Source organism: Artibeus jamaicensis, unplaced genomic scaffold (genome assembly GCF_021234435.1).
Source record: "Artibeus jamaicensis isolate MK-2021 breed Jamaican fruit bat unplaced genomic scaffold, CSHL_Jam_final contig_465, whole genome shotgun sequence".
NCBI classification, from domain to species: Eukaryota; Metazoa; Chordata; class Mammalia; order Chiroptera; family Phyllostomidae; genus Artibeus; species Artibeus jamaicensis.
This window is the reverse complement of record NW_026521843.1, coordinates 28,696,799-28,717,805: the sequence shown is the minus strand read 5'-3', so window position 1 is coordinate 28,717,805 and position 21,007 is coordinate 28,696,799. Positions and strand designations below refer to the sequence as shown.

General features: G+C 53.3%; 1 protein-coding gene across 3 annotated transcripts in view; it reads right to left on the bottom strand.

The window, feature by feature from the left end:
• Nucleotides 1-21,007, bottom strand: part of PRKCE (protein kinase C epsilon) — a 486,343-nt gene that overhangs the window by 11,011 nt on the left and 454,325 nt on the right. For 2 of the 3 annotated variants that reach the window (XM_037161257.2, XM_037161259.2), the window contains exon 15: nucleotides 7,693-10,556. The exons of the other annotated variant lie outside the window; for it this stretch is intronic. In XM_037161257.2, coding sequence (XP_037017152.1) covers nucleotides 10,410-10,556 — 147 coding nt within the window. In that variant the 3' untranslated portion in view covers nucleotides 7,693-10,409. Of the gene's footprint in view, nucleotides 1-7,692; nucleotides 10,557-21,007 lie in introns of those variants that run through there. 3 annotated transcript variants of the gene reach the window in all.

The following is a 21,007-nucleotide window of genomic DNA, read 5'->3' as shown; positions in this document are numbered from 1 at the left end:
AGTCCCCAGACCTCACTCTGAGAACTGCTACTGTAGACCCATTGATCTTTGGCTGCTCTGGCATCTCTTCCCAGTCAGGGTCTGCTCTCCTTTCTGGGTCCTGCTCTGAGCTGGTGAGGGAGGAGGGCTGGTAGAGGACTCGGCCCCGCGCAGCGGCCAGGGACAGGTAAGGGCAGGAGAGGGCAGAGCAAGGTCCACAACACAGGTCAAGTTGCTGCTCCCTGATGGTGGACGTGCAGGCAGTGTGCTCTTAATACAGATTCACTTATTCATTGAGTCAATGATGGTGGGACAGAGGCAAGGTTTCAGGTGGTGGTCTGTTCCCTTCAGAGTCAGCCCACACTCTACCCACCCCTGTCCTGGTGCTCTTCGGGGAATCAAGCGGTGACCCTGCAGCTCTTGTGCCAGGCCTTGGGTGGTCTTCATCACGACCGCCCCATTTCCTCCACCTTTGGGGTCAACACACACATAGCCGGAACCCGGCTTTGTCTTCCCATCAGAGAAAAGTCTTCGACCTGAATCACCACATGTTCGTCCAGGCCTAAAGTCCCAGAATGGCTGGTGTTACGGCTCTTTTACAGATGGAGAGAAGAAGAATCACTGGTACTTAGTCGGGTCTCCACCCTCCGTGGTGAAGCCAGGAAACCAGTGTTCAGACGGAAGAAGGATTCCCTGAACCCTCATCAACCACACAGAAGTGAAGGTGCCTGATCACTTACATCTTCCCAAGTCTGACCTTCCTGCTCCCAGAGATACTTCAACCCCGAAAATGCTGCCTCACATCCTAGACCACTTCAGGCCACCACCATTGGCGAGTGCCACTGAGGATTGGGACCTCGGAGACCACCTGGGTACATGGTCCCACGGCAGAGGAATACATGGAGGTGATGTGACGAAGCCGAGGTCACCCAGCAGGTTAGGGGTTTCAAACAGGGCTTTTGTTCCCCTTTGTCCACCCATCCCACCTATGGCCGAATTAGAGCTTCCTGTGTGGGGCCTCTCTCCTCCCCAAGGTGGTAGGGTCCATGAGGTGTGCTGGGTTCACAGCACTCAGCTACACCATGGTTAGTATCGACGGTAAGTTTCTGATAAGGTCAAGGTTAGAGGGTCGGTCTGTAGTAGGATGGGGAAGTCAACCATAGGAAGGGGCTTGGAAGTCAGGCTTTGTTGGGGGTCAGCCAATCTCTGATGGGGTTAGAAGTCAATCTGGTTGGGATGGGAAGTCAGCCATTGGTTGGGGTGGTCAGTGTTTGCTCCTTGCCTTGCTGATTAGCTGCTTTGCATGGCATCCCAAACCCTCTTGCTTAGTATCCCAGAACGTTTAGTATCCCAGAGGAATGGGGTCCCGCTCCAGGAGCAGAGGCGGCTCAAGTGTGGCACCACGGGTCGCACTGTCAGGGCTGGGGGGTCAGTGTCACCTTGCTCCTAGGGTTGTCCACAGCAGCTGCCTGGGGCTCAGGCCCTGTGCAAAAGGAGCAGTGACTAAAAGGACTTCAGACCCTTGGAGGCATTTCCTGTTTTCCAGTGAGCAGAAAAGTCGGCTTCCTGCTTAGAATAGTCCATAGGGATGGTTTCTTTTTTTGGTGGTGGGAGGAGTGTCTGAGGGCGGAGGATGCAGGCTGGGCGGCTGGAGGACCAGCTCTCAGGGCCCTGCTAGGAGGAGGAGTGGGGGGAAAGGGTGGGACAGGAGAGGAGGAACCGCCAGAGGCCTCTGCCCTGTTTCCTGGCGGCGCTTTCATATTCACATTCGAAGCCTTGAGAAAAGGCAACACAAGTCTAATTCCATCAAACAATCCTATCATTTCAATGGTGAAATTTCTCTGAGAGAGAAAACAAAAAGGGGGCAGGACCTGTGTTGGGACAGTGACCAGCAGCCCTGTGGGAAGAGCCAGGCCTTTGGCACCAACTAGAAGCAGATTCAAATCACAGACACAATCCCAGGGGCTTGGGCACTTTTCTGACCTCATGGGGCCTCAGAGCCCCCATTTCTGAAAGGGGAAGGCTAATTCCCACCCTCCGGGTGTAATGGTGCCCTGTGGCCTATGGCGGGCCCCAAGGAGGTCAGTCCCCTTCCCTCCGGCAGAGCGTAAAGGGGAAAGGAGTGCCTAGGTGAGAAATAGGTGTGCCTCTTTAGGGGAAAGGAGTGCCTAGGCGAGAAAGAGGTGTGCCTCTTTCCGCAGCGGTCTAATCGGCTCCTCTTCTGCCCGAATAGCCTGCTAGACGCCGCTGACCCCTCGCCCCTCCTTGGCCCCTCCTCTCCCCACACTGAGGACACAGCCTAGGCTCCAGCTCCACCGGCCTCTCAGCTCTTGGATCTTTTCATGGCCTGGCTGGATGGTGACTTGGTGATGTGGGAGGATAGGCCTTCCTCTTCCCCTGCCAGGGATCACCCAGGAGCGTCTGCTCCCCTGCCCCCCAACATCCACAGAAGATGCAGATTAACACCCCAAGCAAGGCTGAGATGGATGATGTTTGAAGAAGACCCAGTTAAGGGAGGACATTAGCATGGATCACTGTGTTTAAAGAGGCATCCGCAAGGACAGGGCTCTGGGGTCCCACCCATGGTAGGGCTGAGCTCAGGAGGAGCAGCCGGGCTTAGATGGCAGGGGGTGATGTAAGGGAGCCATCTCGTCCTGCCCCTTTTCTGATTTCATCTGCTGAGCTGAAATCGCTGGAGGCCGTCAGCTGACTCACAGGTGCCCCCCCCCCCCCATCCCAGGGACTACATCACACCCAGAGCCCACAGCTCACCTGAGCAGCGAGTGACCTGGCCCCAGCTGGCTTCTCCCTCCCAGTCCTGTCTCTCCTCCCTGGTTCTCTCCTCCTACTCCCTAAATTCCAACCTGGCCTTCCTAGCTGTTTCGGAGATGTCTTTGTCAACGGATGGGGCTAGAACATATTTTACTTAACAATAGTTTGATTTACAACTTAAAAAATATGTAGCCCTGTGGTCTGGATGTCTATTGCTACTCTTGTTTCAAATGTGAGGGGTGGTCTGGATCTTCTCACACGTTATATGATTCACTTAGTGGTCGTATTTATTCTCCGTGTCTGTCGGCACCCTGCCCCGGAGTAAGTTCTGCAGGAGCCAGATTGTTGTCAGTTTTGTTTACTGATGTCCAGATTAATGGGTAGAAGAACATGGCAGGATGGAACTCTCCAAACAATTGTGGGTTAAAGGAGAGAACGAATAGTTCTGTGTCCTCTGTCCTGTATGTAGATACCTTCGGTCCTGTCCTCACCCGAACTGCCACCCCCGGGTCTGAGAATTTGGACAATTCCATTTTCTTGTCTGTAGAAGGGGCGTGAGGACACAACATTCTCAATGGGTGGCTGCTTGCTCCAGGGGGGCCCCCCCGAGAGGGAGTGGGGTTTGTTCGTGTTTACCCGGCGGATCCCAGGACTGAGGCTGGCCCGATCTCAGCCCTCAGGCAGCATGTACCCCATTGTCTGGGGAAGAGCGGGCAGTGAAATGAACCTCCTGTCACACACAGATGGGTGCCTTTCCTGGACATCTGTGCTGGGCTCTCTTACAGACACTCTCACTCCACTTTGAAGGATTCCTGCGACCTTGACAGTCACGGATTGAGAAACAATATTGAAGGCTGCTGCGGCGCTGCTCTGGAACCCAGGCCTTCAACCCCTGAGCCCTTCATGCCACTCCTCATGACTGGCCACTCGGGATACCCTTTTCTGCACTTTGTGTACCCCCATCCTTCACTGCCTTCTTACCACTGCCTCCTCCAGGAAGGCTGCCAGGATAATACAAACCTAATCCCCTTCTCTGACTTTCCTGGCACCATCTGCAGGGCTATCTTTGCCTCTGTCGTCTGCCTTCCACTGCTCTTTCTGCATCGGACCTGTCTCACGTCCTGCTGGTGTGAAGTTCCCTGAGGCCAGGACCTGCTCTTTGCTGCCTGTGCTCCCTTCCTGCCCCACGGTGGGCCCTTCACTGAGGGGGTGAGGATGTCAGGTGTCCCCAGGAGTGCTGAAGTGAATGAGGAAAAGCACACCAGAGAAAAGGCCAGTGGTCCCCATTCCAGACCAAGCCACTCTTTCCTGGGACTCAGGCTGTGCTCTCACCAGGGGAAGAGAGATAACAGCAGGGGTCCCAGACACTGCTGTGGAGGCTTTATCCCACTAATATTTCACGACAGGCCTTTGAAGCAGTCTTATTACCCCCATGTCACAAATGTGGCAACAGATTTAGCAAGGTACAGGTACCTGCCCAAGATGAAGGCGCTGAAGCCAAACCCGGCTTGTTGTGGGCTCCCTGAGTCACACCGGTCGGTTCTCCTGGGAAGAGCTCGGTAGCTGTGAGATGGGGAGACTTCGCTGCTCCCTAGCCACCTCACGAGCACATTCGGACACGTGGATGGACATTTAATGGCAGGCAGGTGTTTCACAAGTTCCCTGAAGTTGCAGCTGTCGGTCGGTCAGGGTGTTTATGAGTCCCTCACAGGGAAGGTCCTCAAGGCAAAGGCTACCCTGTTCCAGCCACGGGATCAGGCTTTCTGTGGGAGTTAGGCAACCAAGACGCCTCCAAGACAGCACAGAGGCAGGCGGTTCACAGACCCAGCCTAGGAGGCCATCGTCAAGGGCGAGAGACAGAGAACACCTTAGGTTTGGAGGGTAATTCTTTATTGAGAGGTGCACAGATCATAAGGAAACAGCTCAGTGAATTATCACAAAGCAAACATACCCTTTGCCAGGTCCCAGCTCAGAAAACAAAATCCGCACTCCAGAAGCCCTTCGGCGTCCACTCCCAGCCACCACCTCTCCTCCCCAAAAAGCAACCAGTGGCCTGATTCCCAGCAGCATGGGTGGGCTGTCTTCATACTAGATATGAATGGGATCATATGGTCTGGGCTACTCCTTTGTGCCTGGTTTCTTAAAGTCCGCATCACGTGCTGAGATTCTGCGTGTTGCTGGAAATCATTCATTCTCACGGCTATCCAGTGCTTTTCTGGCAGAAATATGCTACGTTTACCTGCTCTACGGTTGCTACTTTTCTGTCGAGTCCAGGGTGTGCCCTTTGACTTTGGTAGATATGACTCCAGCTTTTCAAAGTGGTTGCACCATCTTACACTCCAACCTGAAACACGGAGAGTTCTGATTGGCTCATCCCCTTAGGAAAACTCGCCATCTGCTTTGCTGGCTTCATCATTCTGGTGGGTTTGAAGCAGCACGGCAGCATGGGTTCAGTCTGCATCTCCCCGACAGCTAGGGAAGCTGAAGACTCTCGGGGCTCTTACATCCTGTGTGTTTTTTAAATTCGGAGATGCGTCTTAAAATCCCTTTGCGAATCTACTTATCTCCAATACCATTGGTATCACCTTTCTGACATCTCTTATGCTACTTAACATGCCCCCATTTTCCTTGAGGAAATCCTTCCCTAGAATTCTTTCTGCTAATAACAAAGCTTCCAGGTGTTGACGGCAGATGAAAGGGGGCTGCAGCAACTTGTAGTAGCCTCTGGGGTAAACGCCGTCTGTCCGTTCGGTCAGCTAGCCGTCCGTGCCCGGAGAGTGCCAGCCCGGAGCCGCAGAGCACCCTCCAGGTATAGTCTAAAACCAACATACCACACAGGTGGCATCATTTTCCAGGCGAAAGGACTTTAAAGTGAAAACAGAGTTTACAAGTGGCCTCTAAGCCTCCTTTCCAATCCGTCTGTTTGCCACTGGAGGCACTTGGACAGCACAGGCCTCCTGGTTCAAAAATTGTATTGCGTGGGCACCATCAGGCTGCCGGGAACCCGGGTACTGGACTGCACGCAAATGGAGAAGGGGCGGCCTTCCCACAGATCCCCTCTGTGGGAGATCTGTTCGGCCTGCTGTCTCTCGGTTCAGGGCAGGGCCGCGCGGACTGGCTTTCCTTCCTAAAGCAGCTCCGGAGCCATCTGGCCCTTGCCGGGAACCAGTGGCTGTGGCTCCCTTGGAACGGGCCTGCCAGCGCCTGGACTGTGGTGGAGGTGGGGGGAGAAGTTCAAGACCAGGAGTGCTAAGTGGCAAGTGGCCTTGCTCGGGGCTCCAGTGGGATTCAAGGGGCACGCAGGTTCGGGAGGGCGAGTTCTCGCATCCCCAGGACTTTGGAGCTGTCTCTTCTAGGCTGCGAGGCAAGAGAGGTGTAGACCCGTCGCATTTCCCTCGGTGAAATGCCTGAAGATGTCTTCTGGGCTGCCTGAAACAGCTCCTTTTAGTTTGTTTCCCTTGGTTTTTATTTAAATTCATAGTAAGACAGACACTGATGGCAAACTTGATTTTTCCGAGGCAGTCACTTATCCAGGGACAGCTGCCTGATCAGAGAGGAGCGTATGTAATAAATGCAACTTTCTTTCTCTGGTGGGTGCGAGGTCCGGGCTCCCCCCTTGAGTTAGGCAGGCGATGGTGCCGAAGGGGGAAACTGCTGGAGGGAAGTCCTTTGGGGATGACATACATACCAAAGTCACCAGTGGGCTTATGAAGGAGTGACTCTGTGGGCTGACAAGTGAGGTGGTCATCCCATCTTAGGATGACACATGGTGAAAGTGCAATCATTCTCATAACTCCTTAAGGAACAGGGAGTTCCACTCGTGGAAATTTCTGGTGTATTCAAGTGTACTTTTGGGTTTCAAATGTTCTTGAAAAATCCCTGCTGGAGAAAGAAGAGGAGGAGCCTTGAGGACCCAGCACAGCATGAGTGCAGGGGCGGGAAAGAAGCCCCAAGGTGAAGGAGGGCCTCAGACGGCTGTGAGTGCTGGCCGAGCAGGAGCAGTGGGCGGCGCCTCAGCGCGAAGCCCCGCTGGCCAGTCTGCAAAGGCTTCTCAGTCTGGGAGATCCTTGTGTTCCCAAGGCCTGAAGCTCTGAGCAGCAGAGATGAGTGAAGACGCTGGACTGGGCATCGGTCGCAGGGAGATCGAGCATTTGCTTTTCAAGAAAGACAAAGACAAGGGTGCTGGGGGCTTTGCTTGCCCACGTTCCCGCCTGCCTGGGCTGAAACAGCCGAGCAACACGTCCAGTCCACTCAGGCCCCCGCGTCCCTCCCATGGGCAGTCCCAGAAGCACAGAGGCGAGGCGGGGGGTGGGGGTGTGGGGGGGGGGCAAGGCAGGCTTGGAGAAGGCCGTTGGCCTCCTTTGTGCATCTTCAAATGACAAGGGGAAAGCTGAAACTACGTCCAGGTTTTTGAATGCTCGAATCTCTAATGTACAAAAGGTGACAAGCTTCATCAGTGCCACCTTGCCACTCACAAGGAAGGTAAAAATGTTCATAGGGGCTGAGAAATAAGATTTAACATTATTGTATTTATTAGGTTCTGAAACAATACACATTCACATCCTTTTGAATACAGTACATTTGGCACAATAATGTTTACAATGAAATAACACTAATGAATGGCAAGAGATTAAAATTACATCCAGAAAGGAAAAAAATGTACAAATAAAGCATCACAATACAAAAAAAAAACAAACCCCTAAAATTGAATACATTTTCTATTTAGCCAGAATTATTTTGCACATAATTTAAAAAGAGGTAATTTTTAAGCCTTCTTTTTTATTTAAAGCAAGAATGCATTTTTTCACCTTTGGAGGAAAATACGTTTCCACTTCACGAGGTTTCTCACCGCCGTGTGAGAGGACACAGGAGCACAGCGATCCTTCATGTATTTTTTTTGGCTTTTTTTTCGCACTCCATTTTTTTTTTTTTGTGTGTGTGTGAGAGAGAGAGAGAGAGAGAGAGAGAGAAAGAGAGAGAGATGGACCTGGAAAGATTAGAAAGGATCAGTAGAAATGTAACAGTGTGTCCACTTCCAAACTCTTGTGAAAACTAAAATGAAACAATGAGTACTCAAGGAACACACAAGCTTTTTTCTGCAGACTACGTGGGATTTGAATTGGCCAGTGTGAGAATTTATCAGCTCCAGCCCCAAGGAGGAGGTGTCCCAGCAAACACGGAGCTTTGGGTGCTGACGAGGGTGTCTCTGGGCCAGGCGGCCTACTGACTGACTTGCCCAGAGCTGCCGGCTGGAATGTGTTATTATTTGCTTTCCCAGCCAAAATGCCAGTTGTCCCGCTGGAAGGGCCCTACCCCCACCAATGTGGGACACCACCAAGCCCTGGGGCAAAGCCACTTGGCATGGCAGTTAGAGCTTGCTGGGTTGTTCTCAGTTCATCCTGGTGAAGGAAGCAGAGAGACAGAGAGAGCAGTAGTGATGCATGAGTATGATGGGCAGTCTTATCATGCCTTCCCCCCAAATGAGATGATGCCACCAGGAAGATGTTTCTGTGCTTGTACTCAACTCCAGAAGACAGTCTCTCCCTAGCATGTCGGGTTACCGAAGCTAAATTAAATTAGTCTACTGTTCTTCAGCACTTCACGGGTATGCCAAACACGCAAACTGACGTAGCGTAATATTGGAAATTATCGTAAGAACAGATAATAATTACACCTGAGTTTTTAAAAAATAAAAACAAAAGAGAACTGAATGTCACCATTAGTAACAAAGGCTATGGCCAGCCAGGTGCAAACGTGGTCCCCAGCTCCCTAGGGGCTTGAGCTAGTTCCTGTCTAAGCTTTGACGCCACCATCAAAAACATTCCTTTCTCTTCTCCGTCTCTATCAGGGCACGGTAGAGCCCAGGAGAGCTACATGTGAGATTTAATATAGCTTAATATATGTTTACATCGTTTAAAACAAACCAAAAGGCAATAAATGATACAAAGGAGCCCCCCACCTCCCGCAAAGAAACAAACACACCTCATCTCTCGGTAACTTGAACCAATACACGTACAGAGTATTGCACCTGGACATTATTAGAATCACTCTTTCATAGACTAAAGTTTTATAATGTGCCTGAACATGCAGCAGTTGATACCTCTAAATTGAATGAATTATTTCCACAGGCCTTGCAGCAAACACTATATACAAAAATCTCAAATGTACAAAAGGCAAAAAGCTTCATTAGTGCCACTTTGCCACTCACAAGTAGATATATTTAGGGGCAGCTGGGAAATCCACGTGCAACGGTTGGAATGGATTCCATTCCCGGCTGAAACAGTTCAGGAAAATAGATAATCCAATGACCTCCGGGAAACATGTACACAAAGCCACAGAGAACCCTTGGGAATCAAAGAATGTAACACTGTCAGCGTATCTACAGGAGGTAACATCGCATCCGTTAAATAGTGTCCACATGAGTTGCCTCTGCGAGTCACTCAGCAACCAGCCTCTGAGTCTCCGAGTCGGCCGGCCACGCTGTCAGTTTCCACACAAGGTGCTGCTCAGTCTCACCACACCCTCTGCATAACCCACGTTTAACCTCAGTCTGCTCGTTCCAAAGGCAGATATTTCATAGTCAACTTTACACGTCGAATGTTTAAAAACCACAACACAGTAGTACTACCATTTAGCAGAAGTGAGCAAAAAGAACCCACTGCTGCAGAAAATAAATAAGAGTTTATACCGGGAACTTAGGATGAAACAGGAAAGAGAATTTGGGAGCCGAGTTCTGCTGGAAACCCAGGGTCCTGGCCATCGGCGCGGTGGCTTCTGCGTCCAGCCAGCCTTTAATCGTGAGGGTCACCACTTGTTTCCTTTCTCTCAATCTGTCTAGCCCCCACGGGCTGCTAATGCATTCAGAGCATAACCCTTGGACAATTGGTTTCTCGTTGCATATTAGCCCTTTAATATCAACCTAGCAATAATGGAATTTATATCTCTTGGCCAATTAGCAAATTCGAGGATATATTTTTCAAATGTTAATGGAGTCCAAAGTCAAATTTGTTTTTCCACAAGGAGTGATTTCTTCCACAAGATACATGCTTCCATGACTTCAGCATCCTCCACGGCCAAAACCAGGGCAAGCAAGAATCAGCCATTCCAGACGAACCGACACAGGCAGCCAGCCCATGCACTCCCAGTCTCTGTCCTTTGTAGGCACGCCTCGAGGGTGCCCGCCCTGGTGCTGAAGAAGCACAGTCTCTTCTCCTGGACAGAAGGGCAGAGGGGTGGCAGGTGAGGGGACTGGAGGGATGAGAAGCAAGAGTTGCTGGAACTGCACGTCGACAGCATGGCCTGAGTCTTGCTCGCTTTTAAAGTTTTTCCTTCGCAAAGAACTGAAGTTGCTTCACCGCCGGGGGGCCCCCGAGAAGTGGACACAGGCTTGCCCAGACCGAACCCAGCGACACGTCCAGCTAACTGCTGACCTGACCAGATTCTGCTCCAGCGGTGAGTCAAGAACCAAGAGTGCCTTCTGGTCACCAGGCAGAAGGAAGGAGGAACTGGCCTGGGTGAGGGAACACAATAAATAGAGTGGACAGGGACGGGGGCCCCGGGGAGGAAAAGTAGTTCGAGAACCTCTGAGCCTCTGGAAAACAGCCATCTTCTCGGGATCCCTTCCTGCAGCATCACTGAACCGCGCCTGGCAGCACCTCTCAGGGCATCAGGTCTTCCCCAAAGTAGGAGAAGCCTTTGAATTCCTCCTGGTTGATCTGCTTCACAATCGCTTCGTCCACAAGCGTGAGTACTGGCTCTTCCCGGGTAAAGTCTTGGTCAAAGTTATTGACGTCTCTTTTGGTTTTCTGTGAGAAGAAAAGAGAAAGCACTGACTCCAGGCTGGCCTTGCTCCCCAGGGCCCCCCACAGGGAGCGAGCATCGGGCTGCCCAGCCTCTCGCCAAAGCAGGCCGCCAGCTACGAGAGCAGACACAGAGCTGTTCCGATGAGGTCATGACGGATGGCCCCAGGACCAGGAGGTGGCGGAGGACTTGGAGAGGAACAAATGAGCTCAGGTGAGTAGGAGGAAGGGGTGAGAGGTACGATGGAAAAGCAGGGAAGTGGGATTCCCACAGAGTGTGTGTGTGTGCGGTGTGTGGGCGTGGTGGGGAGATGGGGGCGCAGGGCTCCCGTCTCACACTCCCCCTTCTAGCAGCTGCCCTGAGCCTCCGGCTCCATCCAGACCTCCCTCCCTGGGACCCAGGGAACAGAGTCACGTCCCCGCTCCCACCAAGTCTCCAGCGCCCTTTCTCCCCTGCAGGTGGACCCCATGACCCTGCCGTGCCTGCGCCATCTGACACCCGCCCTGCAGTAGGCAAACGGGTAGGGGGTGGGGATGTCTTCTGGAAAACCTGCCTTGGTCTCCATCTGCTCTCACCATGAACCCGATTTTGTGCCCCCACATTATTTCTATCATTACACTCAGCATTCTACTTTGTGTTGAATTTGTTTGTGCTCTTCTCTTGGCCGAGAGCTCCTTAAAAGCAGGGACTTTATTCAACCTTGGGTTCCCAGCCATGACCATGTACTGAGTAACTGAACATGCAGGTAAACCACCCCTGACGGCCTGGCTCAGGAGGACCCATCCCCACTTGGAGTTTCAGGGTCCCAAAGTAGGGCTCATGGCAGTCGAACAAACCCTGGCTCGGGGAGAAAATCAGGACACGTAAGCCCTGTAGGGGCCCACAGTCGAGCTGGGAGCCGGTGTTCCTGGCTGGAACAGTCTGCCGTGGTTAGAAAGACTGGCACGGAGACGTGGGGGCCTGGCTGAGGCTTGAAGACTGAGTTACAGTCGTGTTGGTAGAGATGGGAGAAAGGCATCTCGTCAGGAAGAAAGATGGGTCAAGGGCAGGGGCAGGAACACGGAAGACGAATACACAGGACAATGGGTTCGCTGAGCTGCTGGGGCAGAGTCCAGCGGGAGGACGGCAGGGGGTCAGAATGAGTCCGACTGCAGAGGCCTTCGGTGCCCGGTCCCCTGTCCCCCACGGTACACAGCCCAGCGCTGAGAAGCTTGAAAGGCCTCTGGCAATACTTTCTCAGACACAGTTTAACTGGTGTTCCCCAGGGTTAGTGACCTGGACGGTGGGATAAGTCTTGTGGAAAGATCAGCATTATTATTTGTAGGAGCAATGATATTAATGGATGCTATGTTCTGTGGAAGCCAGTAACCTAAAAGGTGTTAATAAGTAGTCCGTGAAAAAAGTGGTTTTGAGACGAAGCTTTATTTCGTACCCCTCTCTCGCACACTTGCCATGCTCCTTGGCAAAGTACGGTCTCTGAGACATCCCAGAGTCCAGAAACCCAGCTGACATGTTTAGGCCAGCCTTCCCTAAACTTGGCATAATTTCTTTGTCCTGAATAGTTTATTAATATTTCTCTCTGAAGCCAAGTTCTGCAGATCCTGGTCTGGGGTGTTCGCCGTTTACAAAGCACCTTCGCAATCATTGGCTCATTTGATCCTTGGAGCAGGTTAGTATCATCCTGAGTGCACAGGTGAGGAAATGTGATGCACAGAGGTTTGCTGACTTGCCAGTCACCCAACCAGGGAAGGGCAGAGCCAGCCTCAAATCCAGGTCCCAGCGGGATGCCCGCCATGGTGTGGAACGTCTGGGAGGCTGGACACTGGAGAAGTGGGAAGACACAGCCAGGGGCAAATTCAACCAGGGGATGTTTAGGTGAGGCCACGAGGCTGCAATAAAGCCAGGAAAACTTGCCAGGAGGCTGGCATGGTGGCACAGGGCTGTGGGGCGAGGAGAGAGGGTGCCGTGTGGACTGGGCGAGCTCAGCAGGGGAGTCTGTTTTCAAACTGCCCCAGCCCTGAAATCAGAATCAGATGCACAGAATGGAGCAGGGATGAGATCATCTTCCCCAACCTGTCGGTGCGGCTCGGCCTCTTCTCCCTGGGCTGGAGCTGCCTAGCAGACAGGCCTCAGAGGCCTTGGAAGGGAGACAGAACAGACAGGCAGAAAACCCGAGGGGTGGAAACAGGCCCTGCAGCTGGGGGAGTACGTGCTGCCCTTGAACCAGGACAGCCTCGTGCTTCGTCACCTGCAGCAGGAGGCCTGGCCCCCGGCATGCGGGCTATCTGTTTTCCGTCTCCACGGTGTACCGAGCCAGAGGAAAACGGGGACCTGCATGGAGACCGATTTCAAAGAAGAACATCAAGGCTCATCCCCGCAGTGACGCACGTCAGTCCTGGGAAGGCCAGTGCCCGGGGAAAGGTGTGCTGACGCCTCTCCTGTAGATCTCTATCGAAGGAGGGCCGGTGCACTTGGATTGCACAGGGCTTACAGAGTGCGGGTCTGCAGAGATGAGTGAAACGAGTCCAGAAGGAGGAGTGGGGTGGGGAGAAGGTGGCAGTGACCTGGGGGGAACTGGGGATCATCCCCGGCGACCATGGGACATCCTCAGTGGGGGCAGGAGGGCAGACGGGACTGGTGGGTCAGAAGGCCAGGAGCTGGTGAATAAGAGGAGCCATGGAACAGGGCAGGAGGAAAACTCAATGCAGCATCACCAAGGGCGGGCCCTGCCCAGGTCCCCTGTGCTTTCCAGGGTAGGGCCGCCCCTTTGCTGGCTAGCTCTCACTGACCAGTGAGGGGCGGGGGAAGCGGGTATTGGTTGTGCACAGAGAACCTCGAAGACCTGCCAGGGCTCTGGTGTTTGTACTTCAGACTGGTTTGTACTTCACCTCTCGGTCACTGGTGTCTGTTGGTCTTAGGAACTGGTTTGTTTCCTGAGCATGGTGCCAGGCCTGGACCCCACACTGTGTGCGAGCTTCACAGCTCGCCGATCAGGTACCGGGAATCGGGCTCGGGCAACCCAGCTGGGAACGTCTTTCCCCGAGGGCCTCTAGCTCCCTGGCGGGCTGGCTTGGGGAGCCATCTAGCTCAGCTCTGGGCTTCCCAGGCGCCTCAGATCATCTGCGGTGCGTGAGTGGGTATGTCATTCCTTAAGAGCTCTGCAGGAAAACATACTTGGCTCGCCCAGCCCCTTGTGCTGTTTCCCCGGACGTCTTAGGTGCATGTCAGTTACTCACTTCCAGTTCAAACAGCCAGTGTCCCACTGTGTGCAGTGCCTGATAATTAACCATAGAGACTTGGGAAGTTTTCCAAAGCAATTATCTCTGGGAAATACCACCGCCTCTTAGCAGCATGTACGCAGCACGGCACCCTCACATTTGGGGAGGACTGGGGAGCACATCCTTCACTGCACGATTTTATTCTTTGAAAAGCTGCTGCCTCCCTCACAGGCATGAGTTGACAGACTCGAAGGTTCCAGTGGACAAACTCCCAGGGACAGCCCGGTTCACCTAGCTCCGCGGTCACCCCAGATGCCTCCCATGTCTAAGGCAGACTCTTAGCCTACACTGCAGCCTGAGAGGTAACACTGGGGCACTCAAACAACCCTCTAACCTAACTCCTCAGATGTTACCTCCTCCATGAAGCACTCCCCATCCCTGGGCCCACACCAGGGAGGCGGTGAGCTGCACAGAGGAGGTGAAAGAGCACTGGCTGACCTCTCAGCCCGTACTGTCCCTTCCTGGTTAGATGGCGTCACTCTTTGAGCCTTGGTCTTTTCATCTGTACAAGGCAGGTGGCGAGAGGGGCCTAAATGAGATGCCAAACATTAGGTGCCTCGGTGCCCCCTGACCCCATGGCAGGTGCCCCATAAATGTGAGTTCCTACTCTGCCTCCGAGTCATAGTGCTTGTGCGCCACACACGGCTTGGCCGTGTTACCCAGTGCAGTCCAAGTGCTCTGCCCATGACGGCCGTGAGCTTCTTGGAGGCGGGGGCTGGGTCTTACATTCCTCTGCATGCCTCCAAATACCGAGCTAGTGCTGAGCTGGGGTCTGCCTGGACATTCGAGTGCTTCCCCCAGGACTGAGTTTCTGGGAAAAGCCCAGGTCCTTACACACATTTCTAGGGCCCTTCAGCATCTTGTCCTGCCTGCCTGCCCGGCTTCCTCTCCCACCAAGTTCCCTGGGCTCGGGAGCTTGCTCCTGCCTCTGCACAGCGAGCCCTCTGCCTGGAACGCCCTCTCCTCTCCTCATCACAGAGTGGACTTCACTCACCTTTGTCTCAGCTTAAAGGCCTTTCCTGGTCCCTGGAGGCCTCTTATGGATGCCAGTGATGGCTCCTAACCCTTAGCACTCAGCACCCTGGATTCCCTTCTCTTCTCAACTAATCTGTGAGCAACTTGGGGACAGGGACCGGGCTGAACTCACCCTTCCACCCCCAGCCTAGTGCAACGCCTGGCACATAGTGAGTGCTCAGTAAATGTCTACTAAAATATGAATGAATGCTCCTCTCTTGCTGCTACTTCATGTAGAGCCAGCGATGTGATCTAGGTTCAGAACTGGGGGCAGTTGACCTTTCCAACGGGTGGATGGAGGAGAAGGCTGAGGCCTGATTCTCGAAGGGGAAGGGCTGGGAGGAGCAGGCCGGGCTACTGGGGTCTCCTCTGCTGACAGCAGGTGCCCTGGGCACTCGGGCTCCCTGACGGCTGCTGGTACAAGACAGAGACGGGTTCAGCCAGGGTTTGGGGAAACCGCACCAAGACAGGTGGCTGAAGGGGAGTTGAGGGACCTGGTGGGTATGTCCCTAATCCTTGAGCTTGGGGTTAAGGGAAAAATGACATTCCTACTCCCTTTGGCATCCCTGCAGAGACGAGGTCTTGGCTGTGAGGTCTAGGGGTGACCTTGGTGAAGGGGCACACTGCTGGAGTCTGCAGTGGGGGAGCAGACCTTGTGGAAACCAAGTCACAGGCACTCCAGCTGCTTTTGAGAAATTGCATCTGAGAAGTGAAGCCTTGAGCTCATCTGATAAATCTCTCTGAGGCCAGCGGGCCCTGGGGGCTCAGCTGGGTGTGGCAGTGTTGGGAGCCCGGCATGTGCTCCCTCTGGCCCATGTCATTCTCTACCAGTGCTCATCACCGTTCTGAAGTCAGAAACACATGCTTTCAGAGGAGCCAGCAATGCCTGCTTCCATCTCCACCTGATCACTGGGAAAGCAACAGACAACTCTGTTCTGAAGCACTGAGAAAACTCTCTGATCTTACGGGCTGGGGCATGGGGCTGGCTTTCATGTGGCCACTTTGGGGGTCCCTGCCCATCTCTTCGCCTTGGCTAGGCACGACAGCAAGCACATGGGTAGGGTGACCCCAAGCCAGGGGTGCCCTGCCCAGAACTGTGACTGTTTCCCCATGGTCCCGAAGTGTGACCTTTCCTTGACGTCCCACGTCAGGTTCCAGCTCCCTCTCAAGTCCCCCTGACGCCAGCCTCGCTCCGGTCTCGCCCTCTTCCTGGTCCTCGTGTCACTTCCTGGGCTGTGCACTTGCCCCCCACCCCCAGCATTTCATGTGTCCTGAGTACCTCTCACACAGCAGACACACACCGTTCATTCCTTGAAAATAACTGTATTCACTGGGACAGTTGAGCTCAAAACTGCCCCTAGCTTTGAAATGTTGATAGTCTTATCTAAGCTTGACTTTCTTTTTAAAATATTCTAGAAGAAAAGGCAAGAATGTCAACAATCAGGACGCTTGTGCAACATCGGTTATCTAAAACTTGGCCATACCTTGTCTTGACTGGCTGGAAGGCTGGGTTGGAACCCAATTTCAAGGTAACTACCATTTACCCGGACATTTCTCTAAACATAATCCTCCACCACCAGCCCCTTTTAATTTTGTTCACCAGGAGCTGGGCAGACGCTGGGCTTTCTTTGTAGGAGACAGGGCAAAGCATAGCACCCCTCTGGCCTGGGCGCCCAGGCGGCCTCTCGGCACCTGTCGTGCCCCGTGCTCTCCAGGGCCCCCTGCCGTGTTTCACCACCGCCTCCTTAGCATGTGGCGGCCGGGCCGGCCGAGCCACTCTCCACTCTGGTCTGAGCACGTTGCATTCTGTGCCATGACCTCTTCTTGGTGGAAACTTTCAAATTAAACTGATAGCTAAGATAGTACCGATGTATTATCCTTCCTTAAGTAGCTGTCATAAATTGCAGTTTGACCAATCCCATTTAGCCTTGTTACAGGTCAGACTGTGTCCCCCAAACAGATATGTTGGAACCCTAACTCCCAGGACTGCAGAAAGTAACCTTAATTGGAGACAAGTCTTTGTAGACGTAATCCAATTAAGATGAAGTCACTGGTGTGGACCCTAATCCAGTGTGACCAGTGTCCTTATAAGACGGGGAAACTTGGACACAGAGACAGTCACGCTCAGAGCAGAGGCCATGTGAGAGCCACAGACAGGGCGACACTGTCACAGGACAAGGGACATCTGGGGCTGCCAGGAGCTGAAAGGAGAAAATAGATCCTTCCCCTGCAGGTCTTAGAGGATGCCAGACCCCGCTGCCACCTCGATCTGAGACCTCTAACCTCTGGAAGTGAAAGACCATACACTTCTGTTACTCTTGCCCCCCCAGGCTGGCCCTCATCATGGCGGCCTTACTCCTGGTTTCCAACACCGACTTATCAAATCCCGGTGTAATCCTTTATATTTGACCCTGACTCCTTCTTACGTTGGCATTTATTTCTAGCCTGTCAAGATCACCATAAATAATGATTCTATAATTTTCCTCTTCGAATCTCAGTTTATTTACCAAAAAGCGGGAAAATAAATATACCTAGATTGCTGAGGGCTATTATGAGAGCCTCTCAGTCAGGCTCACTTGAACTCTGAAGTACTAAGCAAATGTGGTTATAATTTGGTCGTCCTCTTCTCTGCTGTACCCTGCAGCTTTTGGTCATCCTGAAATGTCACTGGCATGCCTCCCGTTCCTCTTTCAAGACACGTATTCAAACCGTGCGTGGGACAGGGTCAGGCTCGGGACCCTTCCCAGGGCCCGTCACCAGCCGTGGTCACTTTTTCCATCTCGTGCAGGAGGATGACAGCAGGGCCTCACGTCAGCTCTCCTAAGTTTTAAATGCAGCCTGGCTAAATGGGTCGCACAACTCTCCTGTGTGTGACCTCTGCTGTATTTGGTAGAGTTGCATGCACCTCTTAGGGAAGGAGAAAATCAAGACCCCCTTTGCTTTTTAGGCACCAAAAATTAGCTTCGTGGCATTTAAAAATGGGAAGCCACTTGATTCTTGGCCACTCCCAGTCCAAAGGAGCACTGGTGGCCTCTGTCGATGGCCTGGCACCGAGCCCCAGGTGGTGGCCCGACCGCCCCACCCCTCCAGTCTGGCCTGCTGCCTCTGACACCACTCCTGCAGGAAAGCTGCTTCGCTCCTGAGGTGCTCCGTGTACAGAAAAATACTATAAAAATGAACCAAGTCCCTCGGACCACCAAGCATCCTGAATAGACAACCACACCCGGATTCCGTCCCATCAGCTGTTCCAGGGAATTCAATCACTTCCCCTCTCCCCTCGTCCCCTCTTTATTGCTGGGCTATAAAAAACACATTTCTATAACTTCTGTTTGAACAGTTACTTTGGAGCCTCTTATTAGCTACCACTAACCTCCCCCCGCCCATCACACGCAGAAAATACTCCACCGATCACGGAGCTTGGTGGGCTACTAGGAGTCCTGTGAATCAGCCGTCCATGGGGGTGTGGGGCCGGCCCTGGCACCTGCAGTACAGCAGAGGGGGGGATCCCAGCAGCAGGAAGTTGTTACCCAACTTTGAACACGCATCACAATGATTTTTAAACAGAACTTCAGGGCAACGACCTAAAAGCTGTTCGGAAGGCAGAGCCAGTTTGGAAACCTACAGGACTTGAAAGGAGAACCCAAGACACATCGGTCTGGACCCTTGCTCCCAGAGGGGCAGGGACCACCATCCCTGTCTGCCCTTGGCACAGTGGGAACTCATCAAGGTCATTTTCAAAGCCACTCCTACCTCTAACTTCCATGGCTCAATCACTTTAAGTGAAAGTAAAGCAGTTTAAGCAAGCCTTCTTCACCTGGCTACCCGCTCCTAAAGCAGAGGCAGCACATTTTCTGTGGAGGGCCAGATGGTCAGTATCCCGGGCTCTGTGGGCCACAGGGTCTCTGTCACAACCACCCGGCTCTGCCCCTGTGGCAGAGAGGCAGCTGCAGACAGGACAGAAGCCAGGGAGCGTGGCTGTGCTCCGACAGCACGTACTAGACAGGCACAGACTTTCCAACTTGCTATTGTGTTCACACATCACCAAAGGATCTCTTCAACCATTTGAGAAAAATGCAAAAACCGTTCTTAGTTCGAGCTCTGCACGAAAAAATACAGTAGGCTGGTTGGGCCCGAAGGCCGGGGTTTGCCAATCCCTGCCCTAGGTAATGGGCCTTGGGCTTCCTGGAACCTTGTAAAATCCAGCCCAGTGAGCTGAGTGTCTGGGGGAATTTGGATTTTCCTGGAGAGAGTTCACTGTATCAGATTCTCAGAGGGCTGGGGTTGGAGGTGACTTCACTGCTAAGTTAGGAACCACGGATTTAAAAGTTTCCCGTCCAATAAAGCCTGAATTCCTCAGTGCCATAGTAATTGTCTCTGAGGATCCACTTAGAGGACAGAGTCCCGAGAGGCGTTTCCAGGACCTGAGATGCCCCTTTCTGCTGAAATCCCTCCGACCACGGAGGGGTGGGGCAGCCCCAGGCATTACTTGGTTAGCAGGAAGGCTGAGGGGTCCCTCTGCAACGGCCTGGTAAAGTCGCTCGGATGCAGGCTTTGTACCGAAGGCTCTTTCCAGAGGGATCTTTTAAGACCAGCCGAAGCCATTTATCTCAAGGCGTTAGTTACACAGACACAGCATTTCTCCATTCGTGTAAGGGAAGGAGTTCTTTCTGGGTATTTCTGAAGTGCTGATAACACCTGCCTCCTCAAACCCTCCCCGGCCTGCCCAGGTCCACGCCTATGGGACTCTGAAATATGGTAACAGAAGTATGAAGCATGCATCCCAGACAAGAGTCATTCTGGGTCCCACGGTTCTGGATGAGTGCTCATCACCTGGACAGTGAACCCCTGACACCATTCAGTGGGAAACTTAGAAACGGCCTGGGGGTGTCTCTCAGTGCCCCATGAATCTTGGCTGCCTCGTGAGCCAGGTGGCGTCTCAGGGCGAGTCACGCCTGCTGCATGTCCCCTTGCTAGTGGTGTCCAAGCCACGGCCAGTCCTCACCAGCTCCCAGTTAATCACATGGACCATGATGGTCCCCGGAGGATGGCAGGGAGCAATAGCTTTTATCACACAGGTGACACCACCCTCCAAGGCCAGAAGTGAGAGCAGAGGAGGGGCCATTTCCCCCTCAAACACATCAAGGGAGCCCTGACACCATTCCTGAGGCCGCTAACAAGGGGGGGTCTCCTGCTGCTAGGGGGGACAGGAAGGCCCCTTCCTGGGGACCAACCCCCCACCCCCCCGCCAGGCTGGCCCTCTCCTGCACCTCCATCGCCCTGTGCCGCTCTTTTTGGGCACTCCTGGTAACTGGGACTAAATAATGACTCGCTCCGTAACCGTTTTGTCTGCCAGGCTGGGAGCGCCTTCGTCTGGGTGTCTGTTTTGTATTTCTGGCGCCAGCACAGTGCATGGCGCAGCCTCAGTTTCTCCATGTGGAAAATGTAATCAGGCTCCCACTTGACCTCGCACACCACCCTCCCGGAGGCCACAGCCCCGGCTGCGGAGATTAGTAAACAGCCTGCCCAAGGTGCACGCCCGCCCGAGGCAGAGCCAGCAACGAACCCGGCTTGTTCTGACCCAAGGCCCTTGTCCCCGGCACGTGCCACCCCGCCTCCTGCCATGAGGTGTCCGTGCACTCAGGTGTGCAGAGGGCTGGGTGGCTGCTGCCCATGGCGCTGTGGCCGTGTGACAAAGGCGTAAACAAGCAACTGCCTCCTGCCTTGTGTCCCTCGACGTGTGGGGCCACCATTCCGACACCTTTTGGGGTCATTTCTTTGACATTGGGGTGAAGAAAGGCACAGCCCTTCAAAATTTTTCATTATAGGCAACAGTAAGAAATACATTTCATATATGACCTAGCGCACAGCACCTCCTTGTACTGCCCCAGTGGAAGACTCAGCAAGCTACGTACCACCTTCCTGTGACGTGTTCTGTGTTCTAGTCTAATGTTCTATCCCCCTCACCCCATCCCATCCCACCCCATCCCATCCTTCATTACAGGACTTTTGCACCCAGCCCACTAAATTGATTTTACAGCCCACTGTTGGACAGACCCCAAAGTAGGGAGAAGGGGCACCCAGTTGTAGAGCCTGGAACAGAAAAAGTGTTGCAAATCCAGTGGATTCCCAGGAACAAAATCCCTGAGGAGCAGACAGCGCCCCGC